This window comes from Rhinoraja longicauda, chromosome 16 (genome assembly GCF_053455715.1).
Source record: "Rhinoraja longicauda isolate Sanriku21f chromosome 16, sRhiLon1.1, whole genome shotgun sequence".
NCBI lineage: Eukaryota > Metazoa > Chordata > Chondrichthyes > Rajiformes > Arhynchobatidae > Rhinoraja > Rhinoraja longicauda.
Window position 1 is genome coordinate 40,112,939 of NC_135968.1, and position 20,704 is coordinate 40,133,642.

At 40.8% G+C, this 20,704-nt stretch overlaps 2 protein-coding genes across 5 annotated transcripts in view; both read left to right on the forward strand.

The window, feature by feature from the left end:
• Positions 1 to 817, forward strand: part of LOC144601493 (leucine-rich repeat-containing protein 27-like) — an 89,098-nt gene extending 88,281 nt beyond the window's left edge. The window contains exon 10 of the mRNA XM_078413682.1: positions 615 to 817. Coding sequence (XP_078269808.1) covers positions 615 to 731 — 117 coding nt within the window. The 3' untranslated portion in view covers positions 732 to 817. The remainder of the gene's footprint in view (positions 1 to 614) is intronic.
• Positions 811 to 20,704, forward strand: part of pwwp2b (PWWP domain containing 2B) — a 30,135-nt gene continuing 10,241 nt past the window's right edge. For 2 of the 4 annotated variants that reach the window (XR_013548318.1, XM_078413678.1), the window contains exons 1-2: positions 811 to 1,049; positions 4,013 to 5,659. Coding sequence is in view for 3 of the 4 variants with exons in the window: in XM_078413678.1 (XP_078269804.1) it covers positions 871 to 1,049; positions 4,013 to 5,645 (1,812 nt within the window). In the remaining variant the exon portion in view is untranslated. Of the gene's footprint in view, positions 1,050 to 4,012; positions 5,660 to 11,599; positions 11,659 to 20,704 lie in introns of those variants that run through there. The other 2 variants (XM_078413679.1, XM_078413680.1) reach the window with 2 other exon arrangements.

A 20,704-nucleotide genomic window follows, 5' to 3' on the forward strand; every position in this document is an offset into this window, starting at 1 on the left:
GGGGATGATGCATTAGGCTATTGTCCTGCATTAAGCGTCGTTACTTTATTTTAAGCTTAATTATGTTAAATGGGTTGAACAAAATGCAGAAGGCTGTATGTACTCTGCATTTCTGCTTAGGAAGGGATCTACGTGGTTCACTTTAAATCACGTTGGTAGTTGCCTGCACAATTGTTTAACCTTACACTATTTCGTAGGCCTGGTGTAGCTAATGCAACATAGACCACTTTTGTTGATATCTGGAATTTAAAAAAAAATAAAGATCCTGGAATATTAATTGTAATTTAGAATTGAAATAAGGCACCATAGTCAAATACTGGCAGCTGCTAAGGCCAGTGCATTAGATTTCCATATAATGAAGACAAAGCGGGCATGATTGAATCCTAATTAAGCGCATCCCCCCAATTCTCTCTAAAGTTCTGCATGGATGAGATTATATTTTAATGCTGCAAATGGGATGCGAAGGAGGGAGATCAAGTTGTGTTTAATCTCAACTCGGTCGCACGCGCGAGGGAAGTGAGGATTTAGTTGCATATATATATATATAGTTGTGGAGTGTGTTGTGTTTATTTGCTTTTTAAATAAAATAAAAAAATATATATATTCTGCTTTAGTTTGCAGGGAGTGGAAGGAAGGGTGGGTGCATTTTGCTCGTCTCCCATGTGAATCCTCTGTTGATGGGACGCATGCGCCGGGCGCTCGCGCTCCGGGCCCGGGCCGGGGGGCTGTGATTGACGGGCGGGCACGGGCACGTAGCACGTAGCCTCCCCCCGGGGACGCGTACGCACGTACGTCCGTTCACTCGCTCCCCACTGCGTCACCCCCCCCCCTTCCCCGCCGCCCACCCCCCGGCGTTGCCCCGCCAACAAGATGGCGGCGCTCAGCCCAACACCGCCGCCCGCAGCCGCAGCGGGGCTACGACCCGACGCCCAGCTCACCGGCTCCCAGCTCACCGTCACCGTGGAGCACGTCGTCAGCGGCACCTTGGTGGTGTCCACCAACGTCGGAGGGAGCAGCTTCACCGGCATCCTGATAGACATGGCCAAGAGGTAAGTCTCACCTTTAGCTTAAGAGAGAGAAAAAAAAACACACACCTTTTTCTTTTTTTTTTTTTTTTTTTTTTAAAAGAAATTCAAATGGTCCCAACAACTTGAGTTTGAAGCCGCTCTGCAAACAAGCACTGTCCAAGCCCCCTCCAGCACAAGGCAACTGGCGTCAGATCAAACACACAATCTGTGACTGTGGTGTGACCCTGCTTTGCACAATTTGAGGGATGAATTATTCTCAGTGCTGCCCCCAATGTGACCTGGTCCGTAATAAGTTGAACTATTATGTGCTATCAAATACCACCATTCTGAATGGGCATCGTGTTAATTGGCACGTTGGATCCCATATTTTAGATGCCATCCAGTCGAGAACCATTTGTGTTGGGAGGGGAAGAAGAGAAGAAATAAATGCACATTGCAATATTGTTTTATCTCCCAAAATTATTTTTGGTATGTTGGTGGTGCCTGTTTAGCAATTTGGGGTGCTGAGCACTAAATTTGTTTCTCTATAAAAATCACACCACACCTCCCATTCAAAACACTAAATTTCTTGAAGCAGTTGATATACTACAATTTTAACAGCTGTGTAAATTGTCATGCAAAGGATGTTGACCCTGCTCCCCTTTATAGATATCTATGTGTGCTTAGTGCATTTTTCATTTTGCATTAAGGATCCCTGGTTCACCATATTATTACTTTGAATTCAAATGATGTGCTTTAATTGGAGTGTCAGGATTACCCTAACCTAAAATCACACTGGGAGTCATAAGATAAATGTTCTCTAGCTTGTTTTTTTTGTAGTAAAATCTTGATTGGAATTTTGTTCTCATTGGCTGAATGTTCTGTTCCAACTTGTGCATGGATAGCCATGCGTGATTAGATGCTCAAGAGGTGTTGACAACCTGCTCCTCTTCATTGTCTGTGATAATTTACGTTTTTAGCAGGACAGGCAGCATCTCTGGAGAGAAGGAATGGGTGCCATTTCGTGACCTGAAACGTCACCCATTTCTTCTCTCCAGAGATGCTGCCTGTCCCACTGAATTACTCCAGCATTTTGTGCCTATCTTTGTGAAATTAGGTGGTAATTGCCTCCATTGCATTCTGCTTCACACTGTTGAAGATGACTGTTCTGTACCAGGCATCTTCTTGCAACTTCCTTTTTAAAAACAAGGGAAATAATCAAGGCCTGGATAAAATCCACAGAATCAAACCTATAGCTTTAATTTGCCGTGGAGCAGGTGCAATATAGTTGCAACCCTTTTCCCCGGTGAGTCGATGCCATTAAAATGAAATGCAGGTCCTAGGTTGTATGTCAATTTGTGCAGGGCTGATGTTGTCTAGTGCGGCAACAGGGAAATAAGTTGTTATGCATTAAAATAAACAGGTTTCAGTACCTTTATTTGTTGGTGGAGGTCATTGCCAAGATACTGTGCTGCCAATAAATGCCAAGTGTCTATCCTTGCACAGACAAACACATGCCTAGATTTTTCTGGAAAGCAGTTCTCCATTGGAATTAATATTGGATCAAGATTAAAATTGTGGTTGAGGGAAAAAAAGGAGATTCAAAGTGTTTCTCACTCTCTTCCCCCCTGACCACCCCCCCCCCCCCCGCACCCATCCTTCCCAGAAGAGTAGCTTACACTGAAGTTGCTTAAAATCTCCCCCTTGTCCCATAATAACCAGATGTTTTTTGTTTTGCAGGGATTAATCAGGACTTAGTTCACTTCTAGCCAGTTACCTGACAATTTTTACATTTGATTTAGTAGATTTGAAGAATGGTTTTTTGATATGCAATGTTAAATTATTTATGCCAGTTTTGGTCTCCTAATCTGAGGAAAGACATTCTAGCCTTAGAGGGAGTACAGACAAGGTTCACCAGATTGATCCCTGGGATGGCAGGACTTTCATATGAAGAAAGACTGGATGGACTAGGCTTATACTCGCTGGAATTTAGAAGACTGAGGGGGGATCTTATAGAAACATATAAAATTCTTAAGGGGTTGGAGAGGCTAGATGCGGGAAGATTGTTCCCGATGTTGGGGAAGTCCAGAACCAGGGGTCACAGCTTAAGGATAAGGGGGAAGTCTTTTAGGACCGAGATGAGAAAACTTTTCTTCACACAGAGAGTGGTGAGTCTGTGGAATTCTCTGCCACAGAAGGTAGTTGAGGCCAGTTCATTGGCTATATTTAAGAGGGAGTTAGATGTGGCCCTTGTGGCTAAAGGGATCAGGGGGTATGGAGAGAAGGCAGGTGCAGGTTACTGAGCTGGATGATCAGCCATGATCATATTGAATGGTGGTGCAGGCTCGAAGGGCCGAATGGCCTACTCCTGCACCTATTTTCTATGTTTCTATGCCAATGAAATGGAATAAACTAACTAAATTTTTAACTGTCACAAACAGGACTTTGAAATAATGTATTTGCAAATGTGATCTGTTGCTTGTGCACTTTTGGCTTCCTCATTGTTTGCTGGAGACATTGTAGGGAAGTTTTAAGAAGGCATTGTAGGTACTCTTAGTCCGCAGTTTGTTCTCTGAATATACTGATTAGCCATGTTTAACTGAGAAATGTCCACTTTGGAAATATATTTAAACATACAATGTTGAATGATGTAAATAATTAAAATGCCATCATAACTTTTAATTAAAACTTCTGCGCTGCAAATGTTTCTAGTTCTGCTTTGCTTTAACCTCTCCAACTGAAAATAAAAATTGGAACCATTAAGGTAAACTTAGGAAATTAGGACTCAAGAAAAAGCCATCTGCAGTGACAAGGTTCCATGGAATCTGGCATTCTAATTATAATCTGCACAAGTCTTTATAATTAGATACCGTTTAAAACTGCAACCACTTAAGGTGGGCATTTTTTCACGGCTGTGTAAGTAATGCAACAGAGTGTACATTTGCATTTGTTCTGAGTCAGTGTGACCGTTAACTCTTTGTTTCTTGAATACTTGTGTCCGCCAGGTCAGGATTATGTGGTTTGCTGCCAAACCAGTTTCCTGCAGAATTATGCACCAGTGAAGCCCTTGATGGGAAAGAACAGTCGTCCATCTGTCAAACTGAGTCTCAGCCCTGCAACTTGGAACAGGGCTGTCAAACCCGGATGTCAAACCAAGAAGAAGTCTCGCCTCATCAGCCATTACCAAAAACTGTGCCTTGTTTGCCACCTTATTGTGAAGGTGTACCTCTGCCACAACCTTTGGTATTGAGACAGACTTACAATCAGTGGGTTCCGCAGCCACCGCCTCGGACAATCAAACGCACAAAAAGACGTCTGTCAAGGAATCGCGATCCTGGTAAGCTTATAATGAGCACCATTAGATTGCGACCTAGGCAGGTGCTGTGCGAAAAATGCAAAAACACACTAAATCGGGAGGAGGAGGAGGAGGAGGATGAGGATGACAAAGATAGGCACAATAATAAGAATGACAAAAAAACTAGTGTGCAGGAAAATGAAAAGAGGAAACCTGAGATCATGTGCTGTGAAAATAGGAAAGTAAAAAAGGAAAAGAAAGATGAACAATGTTCTACTGAGATGGTGCATCGAAGCCCAGTGATTAAAATATCATATAGCACTCCTCAAGGTAAAGGGAAGGTTGTGAAAATTCCCTCACGGGTACATGGCTCAGTTGAGCCCTTTTGTCCTAAACGATTAATGCAAAATGAAAGTGTGGACCAGGACAAGAATGCAAATGGTGATGAAATGGAGGTTCTTCCAGAAAAGTCATTTTCTAGTCCATCTGGAACCATTCCAAAGTTAAAACTCACTAGGCCTTTGCATTCCATGGCAGACATCCCACCACCCAGAATTCGATTAAAACCTCATCGCCTCAATAACGGGGACAATGTTGCAATTTATAAGGCTGAGCTTGTAGATAATCTAAATGGCGGTGTGTTACCTACAAGGAGATCAGATAGTAGTACACTTCATTCTGAAGAATCTACAGGAAAAAGTTCAATAGAGACATCAGGGAGTTCTGGAGAGGAGGACCAATGGAGGTACAAAAGGAGTCGTCGAAGCAAGGATCAAGGTGATCTGACTGTATATTTAAGTTATAGGAAAAAAAGAGCAGATTCATCAAGTTTATCGGTCTGTAGTAATGATAGTCTAGATGAATCAAAGTCTTCTAGTTCAGAAATAACTTCACCAGAAATATGTGATTTTGCACCTGGAGATGATGCATCTGTGTCATCTTCTTCCAAAGAAGAAAAGACTGTGCCACCCTTAACTGTGAGACTTCATACCAAAACTGTCACAAAATGTGTAACAACTGAAGGCAGGACAATATCTGTCGGAGATATTGTATGGGGGAAAATTCATGGCTTTCCTTGGTGGCCTGCGTGCATTCTTGGCATTAGTGTTAACAAGAAGGAAAATGGAACACCATTGTGGCAGGAAGCCAGAGTGTCTTGGTTTGGATCACCTACAACGTCGCTGCTTTCTGTATCAAAGGTCTCTCCATTTTTGGAGTATTTTAAGTTGAGGTTTAACAGAAAGAAGAAAGGAGTGTACCGTAGGGCGATTACAGAAGCTGCCAAGGCCGCTGATCACCTGACACCTGAAATCCGATCTCTTCTTTCGCAATATGAAAGTTAACTGAGCCAAAGCAGGTGAGTGATGTTAAAACTGACTACTTCAAGTTTATTGCACGTATGATTAAAAAAAAATCAGAAGTAAGATGGCCGACTCCAGGGGATTTGTTCGCTGTGTAACTATCACTTAAATCGACTCTGAAAATTCAGCAGTATGGAGAGAAGTATAGAATGGTATGTTTCTGACTCGGACATTGGGTAATCAATTATGTGGTAAAATGCTCGCAAAGGATTTTTGAAGCTTGCCCCAGAGAATTATATATGAAGCATTGTGATTAGATACCATCTCCCTGCCAGCAGCAAAGTAATTTCTTAGGATGGTTGGACCAAATATCAGATCCGTTCAAACCAGGCATGGTCAGCTGTTGGGCTGATATTTGTAACCATTTTTCTCACTTAGACGGGGTTAAGACAGGAAGCAATGTTAATATTTCCAGTTATTTTGCCTATCCTCTAAAATACATTGTATTAGTTTGGGATGGGACACAATTAGTTTTCATATTTGTGCATTGGATGTTACTGGGTGCTTATTCTATAGGTCACCTTTTTCTGCAGCGTTTGTGGGTGGTTATCAGTGGACACAGGCTCTCTCAGTGGGAGAGAGCCTTCAATTCAACTGCTTTGAAGTTCAGTATTTAATTTCATGGTTATTTTTATTTTCATTCGATAGAGGTAGAAAATACAAATGATGTAGATGCTTATCTTAGAGTTTTTGCCATCGGCATTGCAAATGAACTATGCATAAATTTTCATCTATTAAGTCAAATCTACACCGATCAGCCAAAACAGTATGACCACTAACGGGCGAAGTGAATAACATTGATTATCTTGTTACAAAGGCACCTGTCAAGAGGTGGGATATATTAGGCAGCAAGTGAACAGTCAGTTCTTGAAGTTGATGTGTTGGTTGCAGGGGAAATGGGCAGGAGTAAAGACCTGAGCGACTTTGACAAGGGCCAAATTGTTCTGGTCAGACGACTGGGTCAGAGCATCTCTGAAACAGCAAGGCTTGTGGGTTGCTCCCGATTAGCAGTGGTGAGTACCTACCGACAGTGGTCCGAGGAGGGACAAACCACAAATAGGCGACAGGGTGTTGGGTGCCCAAGGCTCATCGATGCGCGAGGGCAACGAAGGCTATCCTGTCTGGTCTGAACCAACAGAAGGTCTACTGTGGCATAAGTCACAGAAAATGTTAATGGTGGTCACGGGAGGAATGTGTCACAATACACAGTGCATCGCATCCTGCTGCGTATGGGGCTGCACACTGAGGACCAACAGCATGTTAGGCAGGTGGTCATAATGTTTTGGCTCATCAGGTCATAATGTTGTGGCTTCCTGTTGCTGACAGGATCAAAAGTCCCAATATCAAGAGTTGAAAAGTGAATGTAGCTAAAAGTTGCAGTTCTAACTACAATATAAAACTGGCAGACTCCTGGTTGAGTAGTATGTGACGTTTATGAAGCAAACCGTAGAAAATGTCAAAAGATGTGTAATTCTGTGTTTTCTTCCTTGGCAAAACATTTGATGACGTTAAAAGGTTTCCACTTAAAATTATGTTGCAAGAGCATTTGGGGATTATTGCTCTGCTGTTTGTGAGAGCACTGTACTGTTGTTTAGTTGCTCATTAGGTAGGTAGATTCTGGCAAATTCATTAGGCTTCATGGCATTTCTGTGCATCTGCCTCTTCATCTTTATGATCAATTGATAAAATATTTTTTGGTCCTGCCAAACTTGGCTAATGCCAAATGTCCAACCTATAGGACCTTTTCAACTTTCTGAATCTGACTTGTTTCCCTTGTTTTGATCGTCCTTCTCAAGAGAGCAATCATGGATCTAGTGAACTGTTAAAGGCATTGTCAAGGATTTGCAAAACGTGTCCTGTCTTCCCAGTTCAGGTGTTCAGGTTGCTTTCTAGACGGCAGCTTTCAATGTTTTTTCATTCTGCCCAAAACTCAAGACATAATTATCTACAATTAAGTCCAATGTAGGTGGTTGAGTAATTGCAGCAGGAGTGAAGACTGATGCAAATTAAACATCTCTCATTCTGTTCATATTGAATCCATTTTCAGTGTACTATAAGGTGTCTTTTGCGTGTCCTGTTAAATGTAAAGTGGTTCTCCACTGCTTATCAAAGCTAAAAATGCTTTGCTATTACTCCTCCAGTTAGGTATATTCCTGTTCATTTCCTTTTAGCTGCTCATTTTTAATTCAGTTTTAATTCTGAAAGTTGTTTGCTATCTTTGTTGAATTGTTCCAAAGTATTCGCTTATACCTACAGCTAATGTGCAATTTGGGGACTTTTTTCCCCCAACCTTGAGACTGGTGATGGCTTTTAGTTTTGCATTGAATGATTCGTGAACTCTTTCTTGGTATTAATTTCTCAGCCAATTATTTTCCTTATCCAATTAAGTTTTTCCATTTTCAGCTGCTTTTCCAATATTAACTTTCTTGATATGGTATTTTGTACAGTCTTAATTTGTTGTTGATGACCTATGTGCATTCAGCGGGACAGAGTTTATAGAAAATGTCATGTTCCTGGCACTCACTGCATGGAGATATTGCCATGGTCAAGAGTCACCATTATATGGGCCATCGCATTTTGCATATAATTGGAAGTCAAAGTAAACTTGAATAAATATATTTCATGGAATATATTTATAGGGCTTTCAGGTTGTGTGAAGTGATATGATTTTCAGACTTGTTAATGCAATTAATTTGGCTTATGCCTCATGCTTTTAATACTTTTAAACTGGTGCAGTAATGTCATCCAAAGGATTTACTGTAATTAAACTTCTGTTTTTTTAATGTTGCATTTCATCTCATTTTATGCTAATGCAATGAACAACATCCAGGATCAGCAAGAATGAAAACCTATGTTCTCATTTTGATTAATTCACTGACTTACTCGTCTTTTGTTAATATTTTGATAATTCCCTGTGCAATATTAAGATTATTTTACTTAAATTTCTCTTATTTTATAAATTTGCTGCTTGTAATACCCAAGATTTCTACTTGGTTTTGGTTTTAATGGGTTTAAATGCCATGATTTTGAAATGGCGCAGCGATTAGTGGTCACAAATCTCAAACTGAACCTGGCAATGAAATATCTGATGGTCTTTAAAAAAAAATCACTTCAGCTGCAAATAATTTTGAAAGCATTCTTAAGTTTTTGAACTAAATGGACGGTGTTCCTCTGTTACAACATTCTCTATGTTTTGTGCTTTGCAGCATTTGTTCAGTGATTTGTAGCGGATACGGCCTTGAATAGCCGTAATGTTCTGTCTATATTTAGAATGATCTCTTTAAATAGGCTTTGATTATGTTGCAATGAAAACGTCTGGTCAGTGTTTTAACATCAGGATGCTTTTGCAGTACAAGATAATTCATCCTTAAACTTAACAATGCTTCAACTTTCTCAGTACTTTTTAGAAAAAGCTATTCCTATTCACTGGGCTTCTTTTGGGGTGGGGGCAGGAGTGGGGTGAGTGGGTGAAATGTGGAGACAGTAATATTTTTATTGTTGGTAAGTAACAGTTGTTAATGAAAAGAACACTGCTCCATATTGTTAAATTGTTTCTTGGCACCATTGCTAAACCAGATTTTTAGTTCAAATTATGACTGTTAATCAAAAGTTTTACCATCTGGATGCATTGAACTAATGCTGCAAATTTTTATTCATGTGACGTGTCACTTTGTGACTTGCGATGAATAACTGACACAGGAGGTTTTGCAAAAGTTGTCCTGTAAAGTTTCTCGTAGGCCTTGCCTTCAATGTGCTTTTGTAAATCTTTTTTTTTGGAGTGCAGAAAGAAGTCTCCTTTCTGTACTATAAAAATATGCCTATATTTGGAGTGTATCTGCCAATTGAAAAGGAACAGATGCACTTTACTGGTCCCTTTAACCATATCTTTAGTTAACTTAATTCTGGTTGTGTCTGTGGATAAATGTTATTCCATAAGATACTTTCGGGGGGGTTTGTTGTTTAAATCGAGTGTTTGGGGGTGTGATTGGAGCAATAATACATTTGTACTAAACTTCATTTGTGCTGCAGTTCAAATATTGTGCATAATTTTATCACAAAAGGGATAGAGGCGACTTCACAAAATGATGCAAGGGGATGAACATTATAATTAAAAGATCAGAGACTAACAAAAGTAGCTTGTGGAATAACATTTTTGCAACTAGATTGGTGGGGGAGGGGGCTGGATGGAAATGTCTGGTGATAAGAATGTAGCTTCAAAATTAACAGTGAGAGACCAATACTCGCTGCTCGTCAGAGGCATGTATTGGCCCTTTTAAATTCCATGACTTTTTTTAGAAAGAATCAAAGGTCAGATATTTGGCTGCAGGATGAGGAAGGTGGATAGATTTACTTTTGAATTAATTTGGCAAAGAGTAACTTGCAGGCAGAATGATGGCCTTGAGTACTATAAACCTTGACACATATGTCAGCCTTCAATTTTTAAAGTTGTTAATTTTACGTTTGTTTTTTATTAGTGTTTTCAGCCATTTAAAATTGATATTTCAATCTTCACCATGCAACTAAATTAAAGAACAAATGTTAACTAGTACAGATTTCATCTTAATCATTTTCTTGAGAGACTGGATTTCCTTCATGAATTTGCAAAACTGTTTTTTTTCAATCCAGCTTCCTCTTAATCTTCAGTCTTCACTAAACCAGCATCTCCCCAGCGACTAGTGTTGTGACTACAAATGGCAATGGTTAGTAGTCTATGATAGGGTTTTAAAAGCCATATGGCATTCTTCAAATGCAAACTCTGCTTGGCTGGCATCAAGTTTTATTGGTATTCTAAAACCCATTTTCCATGCAGACTTGCAGGGAGTTTTTACATATCTGTGGATTGAGATCTGGTTTGATTTATTATTGTCATGTGTATTGAGATGCAATGGAAAACTTTGCTTTCTAGGTTGCATCTTTAGAAATTGGTAAGAGTCGTTGGAGACTTCCGAATTTGGCCTTCTCAAGAAAGGGAGGCATTTCAGCGCACACTGTCGGCAATATGTATGCCTAGGAATTTGAGGCTCTCGACGTCAGCGCCATCTATGCTGACTGGGATATATACATCTCATTTCCTGATGTCAGTAACCAGCTCCTTCATATTGCTGACATTGAGGAAGAGGTAGATGTCTTGACATCATGTTACCAAGCTCTATCTCTTTCCTGCACTTGGTCTCATCATTGTTCAAGATCTGACCCACCACAGTGGTGTCATGTGTAAATTTGTAAATGGAGTGGGAGCAGAATTTGACCGCACAGTCATGAGGGTGTAGGGAGTATAGTAAAGGACTAAGAGCACATCCTTGCTGGGCTCCATTGTTGAGAATTATGGAAAATGTTTTGGCATCAATCCTGCTGGTTGTGGTCTATTGGTCAAGAAATCAAAATCCATTGCCGGAGTGGAGGTATTGGCTCCTAATGCCAGGAGCTTGGAGATGAATTTGGTCAGGATTATCGTGTTGAAGGAGCTACACTGTAGTGTGCACAAAATAGTCTGACATAGGTATACTTGTTATTCAGATGTTTCGGGGATGTATGTAGGACCAGGGATATGGTGTCTACTGTAGACTTCTTGTGACAGTAAGCAAACTGCAGTGAATCTAGGCTGTCTGGGAGGTTGGTGTGACATGACCAACCTTAAAGCACTTCATTATGGTTCATATTTGAGTCACTGGATGGTAGTCATTATGAAATACTACCATGGGGAACACTCCTGTAGTTGGTATGCATTCCTTGACACTCGCTGATCTCTTTGACAGTGGCATACTCATTAAGGTTGGCTCAGAGCCTCGTTATTTAATAAAATTCCATGCTCATAGTTGTAATACAAGCTAAGGTGCAAATTAAGTTTTCAGATTTTTGTTTCAATCTTGCAATAAATCGGGTGTACGGGTCAAGGGCATATTGACTGGTTGCATCATGGCCTGTTTTGTATACAGGAACTCCCAGGAATGAAGGAGATCACAAAAAGTGGTGGACATTGCACGGGCCATCACAGCTACTGACCTCTCCACCATCAAAGGCTCCGAGAGGAGGCGCTGCCTCATAAAGGCAGCCAGCATCATCAAGAACTTGCACCATCCTGGCTGCGCTCTCATTTCACTCCTGCAAAAGGGGAGAAAGTACAGGAGTCTGAAAACCGTAACCTCCAGGTTCAAGAACTGACTCTTCCCAAAAACTACCAGTCTTATTGAACATGAGAAATACTTACTACATTATGAACTACGAACTGTCTTGCTTACACTTTACACTTTTGGGCTTTTGCAATAATACTGTTTTAATTTTTTGTTATCTATGAGTGCTGTTAATATGCCTGTTATGCTGTAAGTAAACATTTCGCTGTTCTCTCTTCAGTGCATATGACAATTAAACACTCTTGACTATAATGCAAGTGAGAATGATTAAGTAGTCCTTGGTTTGTTTGAAATTTGGTGTCTTGGAATTGGAGTATTTCTTGTCATTCCTAAACAATGCAAGGTTACATAGTTGCCCTGAGGCCTGGTATCCCAGTTATGCTTTTGGTTTTCTTTTGATTTTTGTACAAAAACTTGTTGAGAGGTGGGAATACTGTGTACAAATTTTAAACTAAATTCATGGAGGACCCATTCCAATTCCTTCTGTGCTGCACAATTAATCTCTTTGGCCAACTTTGTAAATGACAACCTTAAATTCTTATCTATACTAATCCTGTTTTCCAGCACTTGCTCTATAATCTTCTAAGCCTTGACACTTCAAGTACTTATCTAGATATTTAAATGTTGTGGAAATCTCTGACTCTGCTAACCCTTTAGGCAGTGCACTCCAGATTGCAACCACCCTCTGGGTGGCAATAGTTCTTCTTTGGATCCCTTCTTCATACAAACCTATGCACTTTTTGCTGAAGGGAAATCTTTCATACAATCTAGTGTTCCTTATAATTCTACATACCTCTATCAGGTTCCCCTCAGCCTATTCAGATGCAAGGAAACAATGCCTTACCTTAAGCAGTTTCTCCTCGTGTCCTTCCGAGTGTGGCGATCAGAAATGTACAATGGGTATGGCCTAACCAATATTTTACAAAGCTGGGCCATCTCTTTTTCTTCTCTCTGTCCACTTTTATTCTGTGTCTTGGCAGGCATCCAGTACGTTGCCTTCACCACCATATCTCCCTCTGCTGCCATGTAAGAGGTCGTTTTGTGGTCTTTCAGGAAAGTAAATGCAAGTTTTAAAGTATGGGGTTATTATTTAATTTATAAATCTGTCCAAAAAGCCTGCTATTTTTTACCTTTTGAAATGAGTTGTTCCTATCAAAAATAATGAAAACCTCCCATAAAATCAGAGTAATACAAACCTAATGCATTTTAAATGATTGCGTGAAAATAAAGTTTTTACATCATTACTTATTCAATTGCACGAAAAGAGAAAAATTGCATGGTGCTTTGAAAATAAAATGGCTGGTGAAATACAAATTGAATCGTGGAAAACATTTGCCATATGGCAGTGTCTGGAGAATGAGAAGCCTAACTTTTAGGGTTGAAGATGTTTCTAAACTGGGAATGAGAGAAAACAACACTCTGTTTTGGATTACAGAGTGGGTGGCTTAGGGATGGATGACAAAGGAGATAAAAGGGGAAAGCCACAATTACTCGGCTGATTCTATTGTCAATGAAGCTGTCTGGTTGATTAATAAGGGAGGTTGGAGGAAAAAGCAAATGGATGAACATGTATAAGCTACAAAGTGCAGGTCTAGTTGTTGCTAGGATTTGAAACTAAAAGGTTAATTTTGGAAATGTCCAATAGATCAATCGAATTGGTTGGGAGGGCGAAAGACCTGAGGCATTAGAGATGATCGGCGACCACTTTGACCTGTATTTCACAGCTTTTACATGCTACTTTCTTCTCTCATTGCTCTTGTTAATTTAGCGACCATAAGCGGTGGAATTGCCTCAGCAATTCTGGGCTCGCCCTATAAGATGCTTGGGGCTTTGGCCTGCTAACTCTCCCACACCCTTTCTCTGTAATCTAAAACTAAATTTGTTTTACTCCATTTCTCAGTTCTGAAGAAAACATGAATGTTTTTTTTTCCAAAGATACTGCCAGACCCATTAAATGTTTACGTACTTCCTATTTTTATTATTGAATAAACCATCGTTGTCCACTTCAGTTCAATACTTTTCAGTAAAAAAAGTTAGCAAACCATGATTGTTTGGGTAAAATATTAGAGCCCAATAACACCTTTTACATTGCTCAGATTGATACTTCTGAGTAGAAACTAAGAAAAATCACAAAACAAGTTCATTATCGGGTGCCAGCCCTCGTACACCTCCACATAGCTATCCCGTGGACGAACAATGGGGCCACTGTATCCCAGACTGATACGAATTTCATCACCTCGGCTGATGAAATTGGTACTGGTTTGGGACCATCTTCCAACTCTTCCTCTACTACATCGACTGTAACAAGGCTGTGTCCTGCACCTGTGCAGGACTCATTGATTTCATTAACTTTACCACTAATTCCCACCCCGCCCTCAAATGTACTTAGACTATCTCTGACACCCTTCTTGCTCTTTCTGTATCCCATCACGGGACAAACTATTGGCTGATGTCTATGATAAGCCCAATGAATCCCACAGTTATCTGGACTATACCTCCTCCCAGGTTGCCTCTTGCAAAGATGCCATCCCCTATTCTTAACTCCATCTCCACCACATCTGCTCCCAAGATGAGGCTTTTTAATTGAGGAAATCCGCAATTTCTTTAGTGAACGTCGTTTCTGCCTTGCTGTTGTAAATGGATACCACGCCATGTCTTCTGTAGTTGTGCTCCCCTTCTCCCTCCCCCAGCTGGAACAAGGACAGTTTCCTGGTCCTTACCTTTCACGTGCCAACATCCACATTCAACACATCATTCTCCGATATTTCCGCCACCTTCAATGTGATCCCACCACTATTCACATCCTCCTATCCCAACCTTTCCTGCTTTCTGCAGAGACTGCTCCCTCTGCAACTCCTTAATTCACTCATACCTTCCCATTCAAACCACCCCCTCCCCAGGTACTTTCCCCTGCAGCTGCAGGAGGTATAACACCTGTCCCTGTCTCTCCTCCTCTGATTCATCGAGGGACCCTAGCAGTCCTTTCAGGTGAGTTAATGTGCAGCACCTCTAACCATATCTACTGCATACAGTGCTCCCGATATGACCTTTCTATTGGCAAGACGAAGTGTACACTCAGCAACTGTTTCGCTGAACGCGCTCGGTCCCCCCAAGGCTTGCTTGATCTCTTGTTAAACTATTTTTACTCCCCTTCCCATTACCAAATTGACCTTTCTGTCTAAGGCTGCTTCCATTGCTAGAGTGAGGCTACTTGCAAACTGGGGGAACAACACCTTGCATTCCACGTGGGTGGCTTACAGCCCAGTGGTATTACCATTTTAGGTAAACAACTCCTCTTTCTTCCCTGCGCACCCATTTCTTCCTGTCCCCTTCCATCCAAATTGCTTCCTGTCGTTTCACATTTCACGCCCCTTCTACCCTTGTCTTTTTTCACCTCTGGCCTTTGTCCAACCATCTACCTATCAAACCTCTCCCCTCACCAGTACAACCTATCATTGACTTGGCTTTGGCTTGCCCCCACCTCGCTTTCAAATTTCTCCTCCTTACTACAGTAATCTGAAGAAATGTCTTGACCCAAAATGTCATCTATCTACCATGTTCCCCAGAGATACTGCCTGACCCTTCTGAGTTACTTTGTATTGTTATTCATTTGCTTGCTGTTGTCATGTTATTGTGCGCTGTTACATGGGGCTTGATGGAGTAGACACAAGGATGATTACTCCTGACTCTGGTGTCCAGTGACACCCCAATTTCAAACTAAGGACTCGGACCGAGATGAGAAAAAACTTTTGTATTGCAGAGGTAGGTGAATTTTCTGCCCAGTATTGTTGTGCTGGCCCAGTTGCTGAATGTACTAGAGGTGGAGAACAAAAGCTCTTTGGATATCGAGAGCTATGGTGTTAATGCAGAAAGTGGCACTGAGGTGAAAATTAGACAAAATCTTGTTGAATGGCCAAGCAGGTACAAGGATCCAAATGGATTACATCTTTTCTTATGTTCAACATGACTTGACATCACTACAATTTTGTATTTCTGCACAACCTATTCTGTTCTTTAGAATTAATCACTTGTATTAGGCAACCTTGGACCTCTGTGCCTGTCCAGTATCTCGCTAATTGGTAGTGCATGCATCATTAATTATTTTACAGACTAATGCGCATTGTGGTATAACACTGGGGATATAAAAGTTCATATTTAAGTGTAGGTAAACAGTTGCACATTTTTTTCCTAAACAAGATGTAATTTATCGTCTTGCAATGCTCTGTTCACCTTTCATTCTGGTGCACTTGCCCATGAAGCCCACCCCAGTTCAGCAGAAGCTCCCTTTCAAAATGCTTCTTTCCAAACATTTTTTTATTTCTGTGATCCTGGTTCTGCATTTCAATTTATTTTGTGCATCACTCTTTTAATTCCCGTGTCTTGCTGGCAGTGTCTTTCATGCTCAAGTCTGGTTTTCCCTCCTTGATACCCAGCTTCTCCCCATTTTAGTCATTTTGTGAAGTCTTGAAAGGTCACACCAGATATCTTGATGTGACAAAAGCATACAGGTACAGCAGGCAGTGAAGAAAGCTAATGGCATGTTGGCCTTCATAATGAGAGGATTTGAGTATAGTAGCAATGATCTCCTTCTGCAGCTATACAGTGCCCTGGTGAGACCGCACCTGGAGTATTGTGTGCAGTTTTGGTCTCCTAATTTGAGGAAGGATATTCTTGCTATGCATTCTGGAGTGCAGCTTAGGTTCACAAGGTTAATTCCCGGGATGGCAGGACTGTCATATGATGAAAGAATGGAATTTAGAAGGATGAGAGGGGATCTTATCGAAAGATATAAAATTATTAAGGGATTGGACACACTGGATGCAGGACTAATCTTCTTGAATTTTTTGAAGAGGTTACCAGGGAAATTGATAAGGGCAAGGCTGTGGATGTTGTCTATATGGACTTCAGTAAGGCATTTGACAAGGTTCCACATGGAAGGTTGATTAAGAAGGTTAAATCGTTGGGTATTAATAGTGAGGTTGCAAGATGGATTCAACAATTGCTGAATGGGAGATACCAGAGGGTAATGGTTGACAACTGTATGTCAGGTTGGAGGCCAGTGTCTAGTGGAGTACCCCAAGGATCTGTGTTGGGTCCACTGTTGTTTGTCATTTACATTAATGATCTGGATGATGGTGTGGCAAATTGGATTAGTAAGTATGCAGATGATACTAAGATAGGTGGTGTAGTTAATAATGAAGTAGATTTTCAAAGTCTACAGAGAGACTTGGGCCTTTTGGAAGGGTGGGCTGAAAGATGGCAGATGGAGTTTAATGCTGATAAGTGTGAGGTGCTGCATTTTGGTAGGACAAATCAAAATAGGACGTACAGGGTAAATGGTAGGGAATTGAGGAATGCAGTGGAACAGAGGGATCTGGGAATAACTGTGCATTGTTCCCTGAAGGTGGAATCTCATGTGGATAGGGTGGTGAAGAAGGCGTTTGGTATGCTTGCCTTTATAAATCAAAGCATCGAATATAGAAGTTGGGATGTAATGTTAAAATTGTACAGGGCATTGGTGAGGCCGAATCTGGAGTATGGTGTGCAGTTCTGGTCACCAAATTATAGGAAGGATGTCGACAAAATGGAGAGGGTACAGAGGAGATTTACTAGAATGTTGCCTGGGTTTCAGCACTTAAGCTACAGAGAGAGGTTGAACAGGTTGGGTCTTTATTCTTTGGAGCGTAGAAGGTTGAGGGGGGACTTCATAGAGGTTTTTTTAATTTTAAGAGGGACGGACAGAGTTGACGTGGTTAGGCTTTTCCCTTTGAGAGTGGGGAAGATTCCAACAAGGGGACATAACTTCAGAATTAAGAGACAAAAGTTTAGGGGTAACATGAGGGGTAACTTCTTTACTCAGAGGGTGGTGGCTGTATGGAATGAGCTTCTGGTGGTAGTGGTGGAGGCAGGCTCGATTTTATTATTTAAGAGTAAATTGGATAGGTATATGGATGGGAGGGGATTGGAGGGTTATAGGTCTGAGAGCAGGTAGATGAGACTAGGTCAGAGAAAGTGGTCGGCGTGGACTGGTAGGGCCTAACGGGCCTGTTTCCTGCTGTAATTGTTGTATGGTTATATGGTAGAGAGTTGTGAATTTGTGGAATTTTCTGCGTCAGAAAGCAGTGGAGACCGATCACTGGATGCATTCAAAAGAGAGTTAGATAGAGCTCTTGGGGCTAGCGGAATCAAGGAATATGGGGAGAAGGCAAGAACGGGGTACTGATCACATTGACCAGCGGTGCTGGCTCGAAGGGCCTAATGGCCTCCTCCTGCACCTATTTTCTATGTATGTAAAATTGTTTTACTGCTCTTGTGCAAGCACCTTATTATTGCTGAACAGGGGTTGGTTAAGTAAAGTATGCTCGAATGAAGAATCAATGAACTCCAACTGTGTTGATTTGGAAAATTTAAGCATGTCAATTGTTTTGTGCGTTTGCACTTGCACTGAGTACAGAAATAAGTGATCAATGCTGCAAAGTAAATTCATTTTCCATGCTTTATTGATCAAGTAAGTGTAATTTGGGTAAGACATATCAAGACTCCAATGATATTGGATTGTTTGTGAAAAAAAAACTTCAAATATATCCTGGTGTGCATCATAAATCAAATCTCTTACAGTTTCTATATGTTTATTGTTAAACGCCTACCCTAAATCTTTTCACCAACAAGGATCAACTGCTGCCTCATGCAATAAGAATGGAGGTGGTCATAAATGAATTGCAACAGCTGCAGTCAAATTTTGTTAAGGGGAAATAAAGGTCCCTTTGGTTGGGATGACTCTCCTATGTCTTCAGGGCTGATGTACAATTCAATCTTAGAATGGGTGAGATGAGAACTGGATCTATTTATATTTACTCGTAGAGTTTCTGCTGTACCTTTGTGGCTGTCAGTTAAATTATTCAGTTAGTGACAGCTGTAATACTGCTAATATATCTGGCATATCTCCATTTATTATGAGCAAATGACTTGATAATTGATTTTAATTTTCATCTGTGTTCTAAACTTTCCCCCTATTGTATGTAAGGCCAGGACTCTCGTAACATCCACTAAAATAAAATTAGAGGAATGATTGATCAGCTAGGTAAATTGGTTGAAGAATGGCAAATGGGAGTGTAATTGTGTGTTCTACTTTTCTGCCTGTTCTTCATGACACTTCACCCATTCCCCACTGCCCCTCAACACTAAAAAGAGCCATAGAATTGGTTTAGTTTAGAGAACACGATACTCTAAATATGGTCTCACCAATGTCTTATAACTGTAACATGACCTCCCAACTTCTATACTCGATACACTGACTGATGAAGGCCAATGTACCAAAAGCCTGGCATTTTAACATTGCCACTTTCTGCAAGATCCAGCAAAGGTCTGGCCCATTGAGTCTTTGCGACGTTACTTAGGAGATACAAGATTATTATGTCATCACTCATCAGATTGTAGGAACCTTGGGATCTTGTTGTTCATACAATATTTTAAGGTCTTTTAATTGGCATCTTTTAGAATGGATTAAATTCAATATTATATTAAGGTATAACATAGATGTAACTAACTGATGTTGGTACTATGGATGATTGTTCATACTCAATGAAAGTGGGGAAGAGACTGGCTGGTAGAAACGCAGGCAGATGGGACTAGTGTAGCTGGGACACGTTGGCAAGTTGGGCCGAAGGGCCTGTTTCCACACTGTATGACTCCGTGACTATATAACTGCTTAGAAATATTTGGATCATGATCCCTAAGTGATTTAGAAATCATCAACTACTGTGTACTTGGATCTTAAACTAGTGTCTGAACAGCAAGATCCCCCAAGGTTCCTGTAAACTGACGGCATGATAAGTAATCTTGTATCTCCCAAATAATGCTGCTCAGACTCGGGGCCAGAATTTTGCTGGATTTAGTTAAAATGGCAAGTTTCAGAATTCCTGTGTGATTATAGGAGTCCTAAATTTCCCTCGGATCTTGGTGATTTCCCCTGTGCCTGCTTACTAATTCATTTTGAGTCTAACAGTAAAGCAGAAACTTGTTGAAATTCCCCAACAGTCACACTGGGGAATCTGCTTTTGGAACATGACAGATGCTCTGAGCACATTCAATTGAATGTTTTCATATTTCTGTGCAAAGTAGGAGCCCCTTTGGCCCATTACTTCCTTTCCCCCACTTATTTCCCTTACCTGTCGCTTATTCCAGGACAGCATCTAATCAGTCCTGTCATGGGATTAAGAGGAAACCAGTGCACAGGAGAAGCCCATATGGTCAAAAACAGAAAATGCAAAATATTCCCAGAACATATACATTTGGTTACTCCTGTAATTTCCATTACCCTCCGTCACTGTGCACCAAAAAATGTAAAACTCAAAAAGATCAATCAAAACACTGCTCTCACAAATATTTTGTTTTACTCCCCGCAAGTAGTCTAGAGAGACTGTCTAGAGAGACTCTAAAGGAGAAGACTGTTTCTAAAATCTTATTTTTAATCGTATTAATTAATGAAACTGCAACCACAAGAGGGAAAACATCATAAGCTCTCTCTTTTGACCCTAAATTTAATCTGATTTTATGTACAAGGCCACTGTTTTTTGCGTTGGAGAGTAAGGGTGCTGACTGAGGCAATGGATATTTCTCCTAATCTTTTCCAGACAGTTTGTGTTTGTTATAAAGTGGTATTAGTAAGAAATTGCTGACTGCTATTCATTCCTTTTTGCTAAAGTGGAACTGCATCCAAAACTAATTAGGCTCCCACATTACCACTGCTGCTGCAAGACATTTCGCCCTTACGCAAAGTCAGTGGCTTTTCTAGGTATAAGCACTGCAATATATTCCCAGAACTAAGAGGCATCAAACCTCCTTTGTAAGCTTTCTAGATTTGAGTTGTTGGGGGAGGAGGTCGGTGAAATCCTTGTGCGAGCAGTGTTT